Here is a 14,772-nt window from a genome sequence, read left to right on the forward strand (position 1 = left end):
TAGAAATCCTCTCTTAAAATTATTGCATCAAGTGATTAGTCATTACTGGCTGGACTATGTTCAATCAGCAGATTATAAATACAGTAGAAAAGCAACTATAGTAACAGGAGAAACTCTTTTCAAAGTTTAAGAAATTAATAAATGTGAGCCTGGTGCCTTAAAAGTCATACAAGGGCATATCCAGATCAAATCAGAAGGGAGCACATTTTTCATCTTGGGAGGATGGTCCATAGTGCCAAAAATAATAAATTATAAAATTAATATTTTAAAACCAACACTAGAAAAACATTTTTCCAAAATTGATACGTACTATCTCTCCCTCTTAAATGGTAAATGATCCTGTTGGGTTAGCTGATGAATTTGCTGAATATTTCGCCAGTAATTATGGATCTGCAAACATTCTTAATCAAAACAAAACCTTCAATCCTTTTTGCGATACTATTTCGGTTTCTACAATCTCTGATGGTCTAGTTCACTGGGGAATTAAGTCCATTAAATCTTCCATGTCCTACGGGACTGATGGTATGTCCTTTGCACAACACAATAAGAATGATATTATTTATAGATTAATCTCCAATTTCAATATACTTGAACTCTTATCAAGCAAACTTGTGAAGTTAATTCACATCTCAATACGTCCTTGTAAGAATTATTGTTTAGGTACTTCCTTTTTATTCTAATTATTCTCTCAATGTTTTTTATTGATAAACTTGTGTTAAATATGTTGGTAGATTCTTTTTTTTTATAATATAAAGTTGTGGATGATTTTATTGGTAGATTGTTTTTTATTTTATGTCTAATTTTCTGTTCTTGTTTGAGTAATTTCATCTGTATTCTTTGTGTAAATTATAAGAGTTTGTATTTAGTTCTGTTTTGTCTGGTCTCTGCAGGTATGTTAGGCTCTCCCCTTGTGTACACTGGCCAACTGCGGTCGTGGATTCTACTCGGGCAGTGCTTGCCGGCTCTGGTACAGACGCGAGGGCAGCGTGTATGTACCATCAGAGACCGATGTCCTTGTATGTATATGTTGTGCCCACAGCTAAAGTCATCGGCTGTTGGTGGGCACGTGACTATCACAATAATATACACATAAATAAACCTTATTTCCCTTAAAAATATGTACATTCTTAATTTCATGCATTGAAGTATCATCTACATTATCTTTGGTTCATACATAAAGTTATGGCAAAACTCTCTTAAATGCCGGACCCATACATAGTTTTGTAAAAATTTAAAAAAAAATTAAATAAAATATTACTGTAACAGCTGTCACTGGAAATGCTATGACATTTATATTTTAATTAAGTACTGAAACCAAAACCAAAAATTTTGAATACGTAACTGATAGCAAAAATATTTAATTGCTAAAAAAAAAAAAAAAAAAATACTTTACAATGTTTGTGTAATATACATACAAACAAAATCAGCATTGCAATTACATGAAAAAGCTTACATATATTAGTTTCAACAGTTTATAAATGTATGCCCAACAACTGACAGTGTGAACTAAATGAACAGTGGAGCTGCGCACGGGCACTAGAGCTTGCTGGCCAGCCGGCCGCGCGAGACCGCGTGGAAGCCCCCCTCGAACGCAGCCTGCAGCACCTCGTCCATGTGGCTCACAAACACGAAGCTCAGCTCCTTCTGTCAACACAACCACCCACACTCGCTTCTTCATGCCACTCGCTCTTACACATGAACAATCCTGCATTCTGACTAGGTTAAACATTATCACCATACAGTCAGCAGACTTGACATCTGTGGGATGAAAACTTTAAAAAATTGGAAACATGTACAAAATAATATTATTTTACATTTTCACATCAGATACTGCCAAAACTATTTGAGAAAAACTATGACAGGAATGCCCAGTTTTCTTAAAACTCTTATGCGTTAAAATATGAACTGAAACTAACATTATGGGCAGTCGAGTGTAAGTAGTATGTAATATAAATAATAATCAGTCAAGGAATTCGTAGGTATAAAATAACTGACCTTGACATTATCTGGAACGTCATGCAGGTCTTTCTCACATTTTTTGGGCAGGATGACCTTGGAAAGTCCGGCACGATGTGCTGTTAGGACCTTCTCTTTCACACCGCCAACCTAAAACACAGGGAAATTTGTATCACATTTAAATGGTCTGCCAATATCACTTAACTAACTGTTAATTAGGAACATATAAAAAAAACCTCTTAAGAATATCATACTAAGTTAAATTTTCCCCTGTTAATAAGTCTCAACTTCTAAGATCCTTGAAAAACTTCTAAAACAAGTGAACTTTTAACGTATCTGCAATAATTTTGTAAAAGTTTGATCTACATTTTTCCCCCAATACCGAAGACACAACAGCAGTGGAATATCATTTCACAATACTTCACACAAAAAGAATTCTCAATTTTAAGAATCTATGTATTTTCAAATCCCTACACACTATTTTACGATTAATAACATTTATTATTAAAGACTTGGCTTAATAAGTAATTTTTTTTTTGCAAATTTCAAAATTACAAATAAAGTATTTCGAAAAAAGAAAAATATATATATAAATCACATGACTTAGTAAGCTGTCAAAGCACAGAATAATATTAACTTTATGTGAGTGACCATAATGCAAGCCTGATAATTCACCAAGTGCAGACAAGGTGAGCTCGACACAACGTGAGCGCGACACTACCGGCAGCACGATCCCGCGCAGGGTGATCTCGCCCGTCATGGCCACCCCCGGCAGCACGGGGCGCTCGGCGAACAGCGACACCAGCGCCGTGGCTATGGTCACGCCCGCCGAGGGCCCGTCCTTGCCCTCCGCGCCCTTGGGGAAGTGGATGTGCGTGTCGAGGCTCAGCAGCAGCTCCCCGTCCAGCTTGATGCCGTACTGCCGGCACCCACACACCTCTCACTCACTCCTACTCTAGAGTACTACGGCGGTTAACACAACCATGCACGAATCCAGCAGAACTACGTTGGTTTTAAGCCGAGGCCATGCAGAAAGCTAGACATGTGGCTCTCACAGTATTTAAAACGTAAAAAGAAATGGGTTCATGAAGTTAATCAAAAAAGAAAATATTTAAAATTTTTTTATCATTTGATGAAACACTTGCTTGTAAGGACGAAAAAAAAATTTATGAATCATTTCAGAATAAATACAACTCAGTTTGATAGTATTCCCTTGAAATTAAATCCCAGGCATTGTCCTATATATCCTGCTTTATATAATCTTCCAACGATTTATTCCATAAACACGGATATTTTCGTAACCTTTCACTAAACTTTTCCATCGACATGACTATTTTAAATGCAACACTGAGAGAAACAAAACTTCATAAAATGCAAAGACATAAGTTCAGCCCAATTCTTAGCAAAAACAGATGTTTTTGGTTATCTGCACATGCGCGAAGTCAGCGACGTTTAGAAAAATAGCAGAGAACCAAACACTAGGCGACATCACCAGGATCACCAACATAGCAAACATAGCGAACACAGCTTTGTGTGGCCAGTGACACTTGAGATATGTTATCTTCCTCAAAATAACTTCATTGGGATGCCACACGGCGCTGGAGACGGTTTTTCCAATCCTCACAGCAGTGCTTGAACCAAGATACTGGAATAGCCTTCAGCTGGTCGGTTACATGTTTTTGAGTGTTCCAAAATTATATTCCTTGAGGTGAATTTTCAACCTCGGGAAGAGGAAAAAGTCACAAGGTATCAAGTCAGGCAAATAAGGAGGCTGAGGAGCTACAGGAATATTTTTTATTGGCCAAAAACTCATTTAATGAAATTGCTGCGTGACAAGGTGCATTGTCGTGATGCAACATTCTGTTGTTCTTGATGTTTGGTCTAACACCATTTCCAAAGGTTTTTAAGAATCTCTCAGTAAAAGTGTTGACTGACTGTTCGGCCTTGAGGCACAAACTGTTTGTGGACGATTCCCTGGCTATCAAAAAGTTCTGGAAGATGAAGGCCTTCTGCTTCGTGGTTCATCTACACTCGACTGTCCTCCCTTTGAAATTCCTTTAAAAATTAAAAATCTGGGCCCTTGACATAACACTGTCCCTGTAGGCCCAGCAGAAGTTTCCGTTGCACTGCGCCCAAGTATGAAGCAAAACCTGATAGCACACCGTTGCTTGAAATTGATGTCACTCACTTTTAGAACGCACTAGAAAAAACTTTTTCACAAAAAAAAAATCGCTACGGACAATAAAATGGCTCCAGCAAGTTGAAACTCGTACCGAGAGCATATCACATGTTCGCCTGCTGCCCCTCCACGCCTTGCGTCCCCAGTGTTGTCAGATCTGATGCTACGTTTTCAGTCTCATTACTTAATATACACACACCTAGTATCTAGTCCATCTGCCACGGCCCTCACACGTGTTTACGAAAAAAGGGGACTGAGGGCTTAGTGACCAAAGGAGTGCATGGCACGTCACACGTCAGGTTAGCTCGGATGATACAGACATTGGTACATCGATGCTCAGTTAATTGAACGTGCTTGATCAGCGACGAGGTGTCAGCGGGACAGGTACCTGGGAGGCGGCGGTGCGGACCCAGTTGAGGGCCAGCTGGGCAGACTCCTTGAGCACGCTGCCCAGCTGGCCGGTGAGCACCAGCTCCCCGCTGCCCTCCATCTTGCTGGCCTCCACCGCCATGACGGAGCCCCCGTCCGCGGTCCAGGCCAGGCCGACCGCCACGCCGGGCTGCCCCACCCGCGACCACAGCTCGCTGTCCAGGAAGATGGCCGGCTGCGGAGCACCACACCACTCGGGGCATCGTTTCATCGTATATCATCGCAGGCTTTCACGGCCATTGTCTGAAGTAGCTTGGCTTCCGGGTTGTAGCCGCGTCCTTGGCAAAAAAATTCACCAACGTTTCGGTCGATATTGCAGTCACCATCATCAGGGAGCAGTTACCTACTGAGAATTGTAGGCAACTGCTCCCTGATGATGGTGACTGCAATGTCGACCGAAACGTCGGCGAATGTTTTTGTCAAGAACACGGCCAGAACCCAGAAGCCAAGCTACTTTGGATAATGCAATTGAAGTTGCACTTTTAGTTATAAAAAGGGGAAAGCATAGCAAAGTAACCACAGAGTATAAACAAAGATGTCTGCCACAACACTCAGCTGATGAACTGACAGTTTGGACTGGCAAGATGATGCTGATCCCTCACACGGCCGTTTGGACTGATGGATCTCGAGTCCACAGTCCAATATGATGGAAAGCCATCAGTTCGTCAGTTAATCAGTTCTGACTGTTCAAACGGATTGTGTGGGGCAGACTTAATAGTGGATGAAGACTCAGTGTGTTGTTGAGGTTACAAAATCTTGTAGCACTTAGTATGTTCATGTTTCAATTCAGATCTCAATTGTGGAGTTGTCAGTGGTCGTTATTTGAACAATACTTATTGTTTCCTACACACATACTTAGATAGGCAGCTTGTAACCAATGCACATTCCAATTGGTACTTCCTAGTTTAAAGTCTGGGAGGATGGGAAGCTGACGTCTGCTCACCCCTAGGATGTTTTCGAGTTCTGCCGCGTCGATGACGACCGGAAGAGAAACAGAGCTGGGCTCAGTCTTCGCCTGCACCACTCTCACTGCAGCGGCGCGGCACAGGGACCCCAGTTTGCGCTCCAGGGATCTCACCCCGGCCTCGCGCGTGTACCCTGAGACTGTCCACCACCATCGCCATTAGTAATGAGCTCAATCCACATTTCTCAACACTCCACACCTCTAATCTACCCCTCGAATCCGAATTTAGATCTCAAGGGCCATAAATAAAATAGTTTTTACCTGAATATGGGTCACACATTATATGCAGATTTCTAGTTTAGTAACCTGTACTACGAATCTTATGTAAATTTTTCTGTGTGGTTGTATATGTGCATAAATAACTAGTCGTGTAGGTTTTTATTAACTATATTAAAAGTAAGTATGACTAGTTTACTTAAAATCTCTCAGCAGTGGATGTAAATCATTATAAACTGCAATGTTTGCCGCCTGTCGGGCGGCTACTCGGCTGCTGCCGTAACGCGACTGTCTACCGCTGGGCTGGTGTCTGGCAAGAGGGGAAATTCTAAAAACAAACCAGACAGAGAGAGAGAGAGAAAGAGAGAGTGAGTGCGGTCATGCAGCATTGTTTACGGCTCTCTCTCTCTCACTGTTATAAATGTCCGTATACTGCACACTAACAGTCATAAATATACTTGTGGTTCATTAATATCTTAAAGGTGTAACTGCTATAAAATGGAAGTTAATATCAAATAATTATACCTATGCATGTACTATGTACACCAAACATGAATGTCATAGAAAATACATCCTGTTAGTCTTTCAAAATCAGTTTCGGAGTACTTTATTTTTCGAAATTAGTGTTGGCTTGTGGTGCTCAACACAGTTTTTCTTTGCACGAGTTGGAGATTTGATTGTTCTTGAAGTACTGGCTAACTGGGGATGCTGACTCGGGGGGGCAGCGGCGGGGACTCACTGATGCCCGCCAGGACGGGGTCGGGAACCTGCAGCAGGTCGCCCGTCAGGCCGTGCTCCAGGATCTGCTTGGGCAGCAGGTGGCGTCTCGCGATGTGCAGCTTCTCCTCCTGCCCCCGCCAACACACGGTCACGCTCGTTATTACATGGCCCTGCTGCCTACAAGGAAACATCCACCTTGCATGTTTTGTCTAGAGACGTAAGAGACTGTAAAAATCCATACAGAACGAAACAATAACGATTTACTCGCGAACAACTCGATCGGCAGCATGCGTGCACGATGGCACGACTCACCGCCGCGATGGTCGAACAACAACTGTCGCTTCGTTGCCGGAAGCTGCAGGGCTACCCACCTCGGCAGGCAGCCAACTTGAAAAACTTGGCGCTGCTGGGAAGCAGCGCGGGAAGTTCGAAATTCAAAAGTTTCTAACACTATACACTGAATTAACACACAATATTTACAAGTCCAAACATTGCATGTGATACATCTGTTTGGTCTACTGCTATCCAGATTATAAGGCAAACAGAAATACAAGGAAAAACATGGAAACCAACTTAAATTCACCTGAATTGACTAGTTTGTATTAAAATGTAAAATTCAATTCGTAAATCTTTAATTAAAGCACTTACGTATCATACAATTTAAACAACTACGTACTATATAACAAAATTTTATTTAGTTTCTAGTGTATATAATTTTTACTAAGTATAACGGAGAACTAAAAAAGAAATAAACTGTTTTAGTAAAAAAAAAAAAATTAGTTAAAGAATTAAAAGAAGGCAATGTCTGATACATCACAAATTGTGCTTCCAAATATCATATTGATGGTGTCTAATGGTAAAACTCAAAATTGAAAATAATTTTTTTTCCACTGGACCACTGATAAAAATGTTTTGAAGGTTTAGTAGCACCATTAATATTGGGTAATATTTTTCATACATAAAATATTACACATAACTTATATATAATTTTATTTACGCACAATTAGTCAGTGGAACCTCGATGCATGGATCCCGCATCTAACATTTCTCCGTATCAATCGTTTGTTTATTCTGGTCCCTTCACAGGGTGGCTACCAAACTGTAAAGAATAAATTCCCTGACTTTTACCTGACTTTTCCAGGAAAATCATTTTTATTCCCTGACCATGCCTAACAATCTCATCAATTTTTTTAAGCGTAAAACCTTCTTATTTTTACATATTATAACTAACTTATCAGATAACATACACAAATATATGTAAAAACAAAATCAAACAATAATAGCTTTTAGAAATTAACATTTTTCGATTATATTATATGTTAAGTGAAGATTAAAAACAACTGTTATATACGCCATTTTACCCAATATTGTAAATTATTTTTTTATTTACTCTTTTGATGTATAATAACCCAAAAAAGGATAATAGTCTAGGCGTTCACAACACTGATCATTATAAAAAATAACTACTATAACATACAAAGAAGATCGCCTGCAGTAGCGGTAGCAAAGCGAACTAACTATCTGTGACCTGTCTTCTTTGAATTCGAGATGGGAGCGGACGAACTAAAAGAGCTACCTAGTTTGCACGTGTGTGCTTTTTTTTTGTTCCCAGTCGTGTAGTGCTTCTCTACGTTTTACTTTTCAGATGTACTATTTATTTTATTTTGCTGTCCTCTTTGTGTAAACGTTTTTAATAGGAGCGCTCCCGGTCGCGAACTATTATGCGCAAGCCTAATGATTAGCTACTCTTAATATTTACCTTTCACTTTTCTTATCCTGTATTGGAATTCATTAAAAAAATGTTTTACTCCATAAAAGTAATGGGCTAAAAATTTGAATATAACCGAATAAACACTTTAATTCATTAATCACCTTTACTCTTAGCTTTCAGCAACGGCAATATTCTTCCCAAGCCCACACGTTCATATCTGATCCCGCGCACATTTTTTTCCCCATCTTTGTCTACTACTTCTATTCTCTCCTTTTTATCTTCAGAACAAAGCCCGACTAGCTTACTAAATAATACTGAAAACATGTACACGCCACTATTCAAAACGTTTACACAAAGAGGACAGCAAAATAAAATAAATAGTACATCTGAAAAGTAAAACGTAGAGAAGCACTACACAACACGACTGGCAACAAAAAAAAAGCACTTACGTTTTCATCCCAAAACGTTCGTGTACTTGTACCACAGTTGCCAATAATAAGAGAAACAAAAATAAAACTATCTCGGTCATCTCGGTGTACTATGAGCTATAAAACTAGTAATCATAGAATAATTTGGTACACCTACCATGACTATGGTGGCAATACAATGCATGCGCGCGCACGCCAGCCAGCTGTTATCAGCAATGCAAACACAGCAAAGAGTTTTTCATGGACCCGCGACATCAAAAATGGCTTCATTAAACAAACTTCGTATAAAATATAGTATTCAGAATTTCAGTTAATAATTCACTACATACAATTAACAAATTAACAAAGACTATGAATAATATTAAGCTGTAAAATGCTGCAGCAGGAACTTTAGACAAGATTAAATTTTTTCCCTGACTATTTGAAAAATTTCCTGACTTTTTCATGACTTTTCCCTGCTAGCAAAATTCCCTGACTTTTCCCGGTTTTCCCGGTTGGTCGCCACCCTGCTTCAATAAGCCCACATAAACAACGTTAAATAATCCCGTTTGTGTCGTTTTTGAATGATCGTTTTTCCCGTATTGATCGCTCAAAATGTTGGAACACGCCCTTTGTTTTACTTGTATAGATTGTTGAACAACTCAAGATGGCGGCTAATGTACTTCTACAATCGATAGTTGTGCTTTTACCTCATCGCTTGGGCAGTCTTTTTGTCTTGTTGGCAACACTACGCACTTTTTTTTTTATGTATCTCGTCATCTTTGGTCTAATTCATTTCTGTTTTGTTTTATGTATGTACCTGTAAATATTTTTTGACACGTGGTCACGTGAAAATACGGTGCATTTGAAAGTATTCAGCAGCTACATTAAATATATTATAATTATAACGTTTTTATTGTGACCCTGGTGATGGCCCAACCGAAAAAAGTAAGAACACTAGACGAGAGGTTAAAGATCGTTGAAGAAGTGGAGAAGAATCCTGGCGAGAAGAGTGGATGTTGCTAAACGTCTCCGAATTCCACCTTCTACACTAAATTCTGTCTTCAACAAACGTGAAGAAAAACGTACGCAGGTGAGCAAATACGGCCTATCAAGTAAAAAAAGAGACTGGTAGGGATGTACATATGTATTTTGAAATTAGTGATCTGCTTAATTTAAAATAAAACTGATTAAACAAATGATTACTATTATTTAAATTTTTTATAATGATTTTATGTATAATAAGCTTGGAAACCATTGCTTATGCATACATTTACCGAGGTCTGTAAACAAATCCCACAACTATTGTTTTCCTGCATGCATTGTTTTTTTCTGCTGGTCCTTTGAAAAACGATGGATAGAGGTTTCACTGTAGTGACATATTCAACATTCATAAAGTTAAAAAGAACACAAAATCAGAAATTATTTACAATGAAAATGGTTATAATACAGAATGTCAAAGTGCTGAGGTACAGGGGCAGACACAATTATTACCTTAAGTGTTCAAATATGAATACAGCATGAAATTTCCCACGTCCCCTTTTCTTTAAAAGGTGTAAAGCCCTGTTAAGAATTGTCCTGAGGAACATGAAAATTTAAAATTATAAACCATGAAAAATCAGCACCTAAAATTTTATCTACGGATTCTAATTTGTCTTTTTTTTCACAAGCAACTCTTAATAAACTATCTGTATTTGATTCCACCTCAAATACTAACACTTATAAATAACGAATATTTGTTTCGTAATGAATGAGTTTGTCTTGCAGCAACGTTTACTGTTGTGTAGTCCTCAGGGGAAGCGACGAAGCAAGAGTGAAGGGAAAGTGTGAACCTGGGAGTAGCCGGAGACGTGCACCAGCTCCATGCGGTCCAGCAGGGCGGCCGGGATGGTCTTGATGGTGTTGGCCGTGGCGATGAAGAGCACCTGGGACAGGTCGAAGGGCACGTTCAGGTAGTGGTCCACGAAGGAGCAGTTCTGCTCCGGGTCCAGGACCTCCAGCAGCGCCGCGGCCGGGTCCCCGTTGAAGCCCTTCGTCTGCAACAACACCGCCCGTGCCAACACCAGTCACCTCATGCAAAACAAATGTTTCAAATATTCGCAAAGTCTATTCGAATTGCTAATGTTGTTCGGGAACGCACCTCAACGCCGAAATGCCAAATTGACCACAACGCCGACAGCTAGAAAACTGCTGTGTACCACAACGCCGAATTACCACAACGCCGAAAAATGTCATTGCAGGACTGCCACAAAGGTTAGGTTAGGTTAGACTAGGTTAGGTTAGGTTAGGCTAGGCTAGGATAGGTTAGGTTAGGTTAGGTTAGGTTAGGTTAAGAAAGGTTAGGTTTGATTGTGGTATTTCGGCGTTGTGGTACAAAGCAGTTTTCTAGCTGTCGGCGTTGTGGTCAATTTTGACAATCGGCGTTATGGTATTTCGGCGTTGTGGTAACGACCCATGTTGTTCTCGGCGAAGCTGTATCACACTTATTCTATAAAATATAAGATATAGATAAAAAAAATCACGTAACACTTGTAAAGTTTAAAATGAATTAAGTGATTAAAAAATACGGCTTTATGTATTACACCATTAAAAAAAAATTATAAAATCACCAAACATCATAATATTAATATTAACCATTCATACACGCAAAAGAAGTGGGTGACACCTTTTTATTTTTTTAAGTAACCAACTTTATTTAAGCAAAACATATCCAAAAAATATATATTTTCATGAGAAAATATTAGGCTTCCAATGTTTTAAAGCTTTGCAAGAAATGCGAAGCTTCACATCAGATGCAAGTATTGATATTTCTTGATTATTTATTTTTTCAAATAGTTTTGATGCAAATCTTTGCATCACAACCAAAGCTTCAAATAAAGCGAATACGAAATTTATTGGCGAAGTCAAATCAAATATTAAAAAAAAAAAAAAAAAAAAAAAAAAAAAGCTTCGATTGATTCGCTTAGTCAAAGCTTCATACCATTGTTTACGGTTATGGTAATAAAACTCTTTAAAGTACGAAAAAATACATTGTTAGGAAGAGAAGGCCTAAGCAAATATTTAAAATACCAAATACATACCAAATACTTACACTTTGAAATACCAAATACTTGATTGTATTCAAAGTGTAATGAGGATGTCGCATATCACAAAGTGTAATTATTGACTATGGTTAAGAGTCATTTTAGTTTATTATACGTGTAAGCATAATTAGTTTCAATATAAAATTGGCCTGATTTGCTAAAATTTATTTCAACATGTACAAGTATTTGTTAAAAATTACTTTTAAACCATTATAAAAATGTTATTTGCACATCTATAATAAAGACTTAAATGGTTTGTATTTTTTGCTTTGTCGCGGAGGCAAAGAGATCTTAAGAAGCACTACCATTTAAATTAGTGGTTTCCAAGCCTAGGCACAGGGGCATTCCTGAGCATCACAACATGCTTCTCAACTGCCACATATATAAATACTGGAAAACTAATAATGAAGTCAAGGGAAAAATATGTACACGAAACATATCAAAGCGGTATGGATTTGTGTGTTAAAACATCCTACATGGCCGAAAGAAGTACTACACTTTAAATTTAATGTGCATAAAATGACATTTCGCTTCACTTTGGATCCTGAACTTTAGCCGGCATGAGATTTTACTTAAAGATTTATGCTTGGAATAGGCAATGAATCTAACACCTGTTACTTAAATCAAAACAAAACTCAAGTAATATGTTTGAGGCCAATTTTCAATCTGAGATTAAAATTCAGGAATGACAGTTAAAAACACAAATTCATGTGCAAGTTTTGATTTACCGTATTGGTCCGAATATAAGGCGACCATTTTTACATAAACGAGAGATGCAAAAATTGGAAGTCGCCTTATTTTCGCACCCAAGACGTCAGAACCGCAAACATTAGTTCCAAGCTGAAAGCTACAGTAGAAACATTGTTTTTTATTATTATTACTTAACCTGCAATTGGGCTTTCACCCGGTGGCAAGAACTCCCACTCACTCCCCTCTCCCCCCCCCCTCCATCAGCTTTCTCCTCAGCTCCCTCCCATCCCTGACCTCCACCATTTCCTCCCCCAGCCCATTCCACTCCCTCCCCGTCCTCACCAGGAAGGTGTTCCGCCCTCTCTCTGTCCGCAATTTTTTATATTAACTAAAACTTTGTTACCTCACACGGAGAAAAACCATAAATCCACCTAATATTGCAGTAATTGACAATTGTTTGAAGTTGAAAATTAAAATATTTGTTCTTGAGTAAAAACGTGAATGTTGAAGCATCTCAAAATGGCAACCTTTTATTTCACAATTCATATTTGTACTTTGTGTACAATCGCGTGTTAACATTTACGGTAATTTTTCTTCAGATTTTTAACGGAAATATTTGTACTAAAACATCACAGTTATTTTCAGAACGATTGTTTACGTTTACAAACATTTCGGATGTAATGTTTGGAAATTCACGGCTGCCAACTGTCTTTCCACAATATTTCTTTGTTGTAAAACGAACATTGCCGAACACGCACGAAGACGCCATATTAATAGGAATTTGGTACGTTGCTTCAAAAGCTATTTTAATAATCCACTCTTTATTTATGTAAAAACCTTTCATAATTATAATAGATTATTCTTTCAAATTCATAGAACAGACTCTCTCTGTCAGAGAGTAATATGGACAAATATACGCGGTCACGTAACCGAAGTTATTCTTGGCCGTATGCTTCATCATGTCAGCTAGCCACTTGTTTTGTTCCGGCAAGATGCATTCTTTGTTTGCTTTTTTTACGTTTAACACACTACTAAATAGTAATACGCCTTGTTCTGTGGTAATATGTAGCTTAAGTCAAACGGAAAGTTAAATGCTGTATTTTAAGAGGGATTAATAGCCATTGTAAAAATTTTAAATTCGTAGATACAGTAAACTGTGAAAAATGAACAATCACACATTGGTGGAACGGCGGGGAACGAGCCCTAGACAAATAAACAGCTCTGAAGATGACAATTATGCAGCTTCATTAGAGTAAACATACGAAAAGATTTCTAGTGTAATACTTAAAAATGTAAATATTTTCTAATTGTTTTCTTTTGACTTTTAGGGTAGGCCATTCAAACTTATTTTAAATAAGTAATGTGATAAATATAAATTAATTGTTATACATAAATGCAAAAACAATTTATCAACACAAAATGTATGTCTAATGAATTTTCACATTAATTTATACCAAAAATTATTTTTACATTTGTTTGGCCTCCTGAAACTGCAGGTCGCCTTATATTCGGGGTCGCCTTATATTCGGGCCAATACGGTAATAGAAAAAAATAATCTGTTAACTACAAACTCTATCCTATAAACTAAAATAAACCTAAGCTAAATACTTAAAAATCTCCTTATCACTTACTAAACAATATGAACTCATGTTTTAAGATTTCTTAAAATTAAGGCTTACAAGCATTTAATTCAAGTAGGAAAAAAAATTCTCAAAACGACTAAACCAATTCCAACGAACAACCACAATACCAGCTTATCGATCTCATCCAGCAGCATCACAGGGTTGTTGACGCCCGCTATCTTAAGCCCTTGAATTATACGGCCCGGCATGGCCCCTATGTAGGTGCGCCGGTGGCCTCGGATGTCAGACTGATTGCACACGCCACCCAGCGATATTCTGCAACACAGGTGGTGCTTAAAGCCAGAATTAACATTCAGTAAAACTGACTAACTGTAATGATACAAACCAGGGCTGTGATGACTAAATGAACAGACAGATAATAGAAATCTCTTAGTACATATGTTCAGTAACACGATTTACAGTGTTTACCTATAATTTGGGGCATAAAAATCCATTTTCACAGTAAGGGTAGCCCTTGAATATGAAACAAACCTTCCATATATCTGTCTTCACAAGAGTTCCATAGATACAAGTGAAACCTTCGTACCGTGTCTCTACTAAACGTCAGAAGTGAACGTCAAAAACTCGCATAAGGATTGCACTACATTTTTTAAAACTAAATATTGGCATAAAATGTGCTACCCATTCACTGGTAAATATGGTACTGCAGGCTTCGGACGAATATGAAAATAAAATCCCTTAACAGTAAATAATATATACATGGATTTATTAAAATTAAAAAAAAATAACACTGTCATGACAGAGCAGTACTGTACGTAAATACTAGTGATGGGC

At 38.2% G+C, this 14,772-nt stretch overlaps 1 protein-coding gene across 4 annotated transcripts in view; it reads right to left on the reverse strand.

Annotated features, from left to right (window-relative positions):
* Positions 1-1,385: 1,385 nt before the first annotated feature.
* LOC134528534 (lon protease homolog 2, peroxisomal-like) overlaps positions 1,386-14,772 on the reverse strand; it is a 38,171-nt gene continuing 24,784 nt past the window's right edge. For 3 of the 4 annotated variants that reach the window (XM_063362240.1, XM_063362243.1, XM_063362242.1), the window contains 8 exons: positions 14,106-14,253; positions 10,415-10,618; positions 6,484-6,592; positions 5,508-5,668; positions 4,524-4,739; positions 2,678-2,875; positions 1,996-2,106; positions 1,386-1,644 (listed from right to left, as the gene is read on the reverse strand). In XM_063362240.1, the coding sequence (XP_063218310.1) occupies positions 1,537-1,644; positions 1,996-2,106; positions 2,678-2,875; positions 4,524-4,739; positions 5,508-5,668; positions 6,484-6,592; positions 10,415-10,618; positions 14,106-14,253 (1,255 nt within the window). In that variant the 3' untranslated portion in view covers positions 1,386-1,536. Of the gene's footprint in view, positions 1,645-1,995; positions 2,107-2,631; positions 2,876-4,523; positions 4,740-5,507; positions 5,669-6,483; positions 6,593-10,414; positions 10,619-14,105; positions 14,254-14,772 lie in introns of those variants that run through there. The other variant, XM_063362241.1, reaches the window with a different exon arrangement.

This window comes from Bacillus rossius, chromosome 1 (assembly GCF_032445375.1).
Source record: "Bacillus rossius redtenbacheri isolate Brsri chromosome 1, Brsri_v3, whole genome shotgun sequence".
Taxonomy (NCBI): Eukaryota; Metazoa; Arthropoda; class Insecta; order Phasmatodea; family Bacillidae; genus Bacillus; species Bacillus rossius.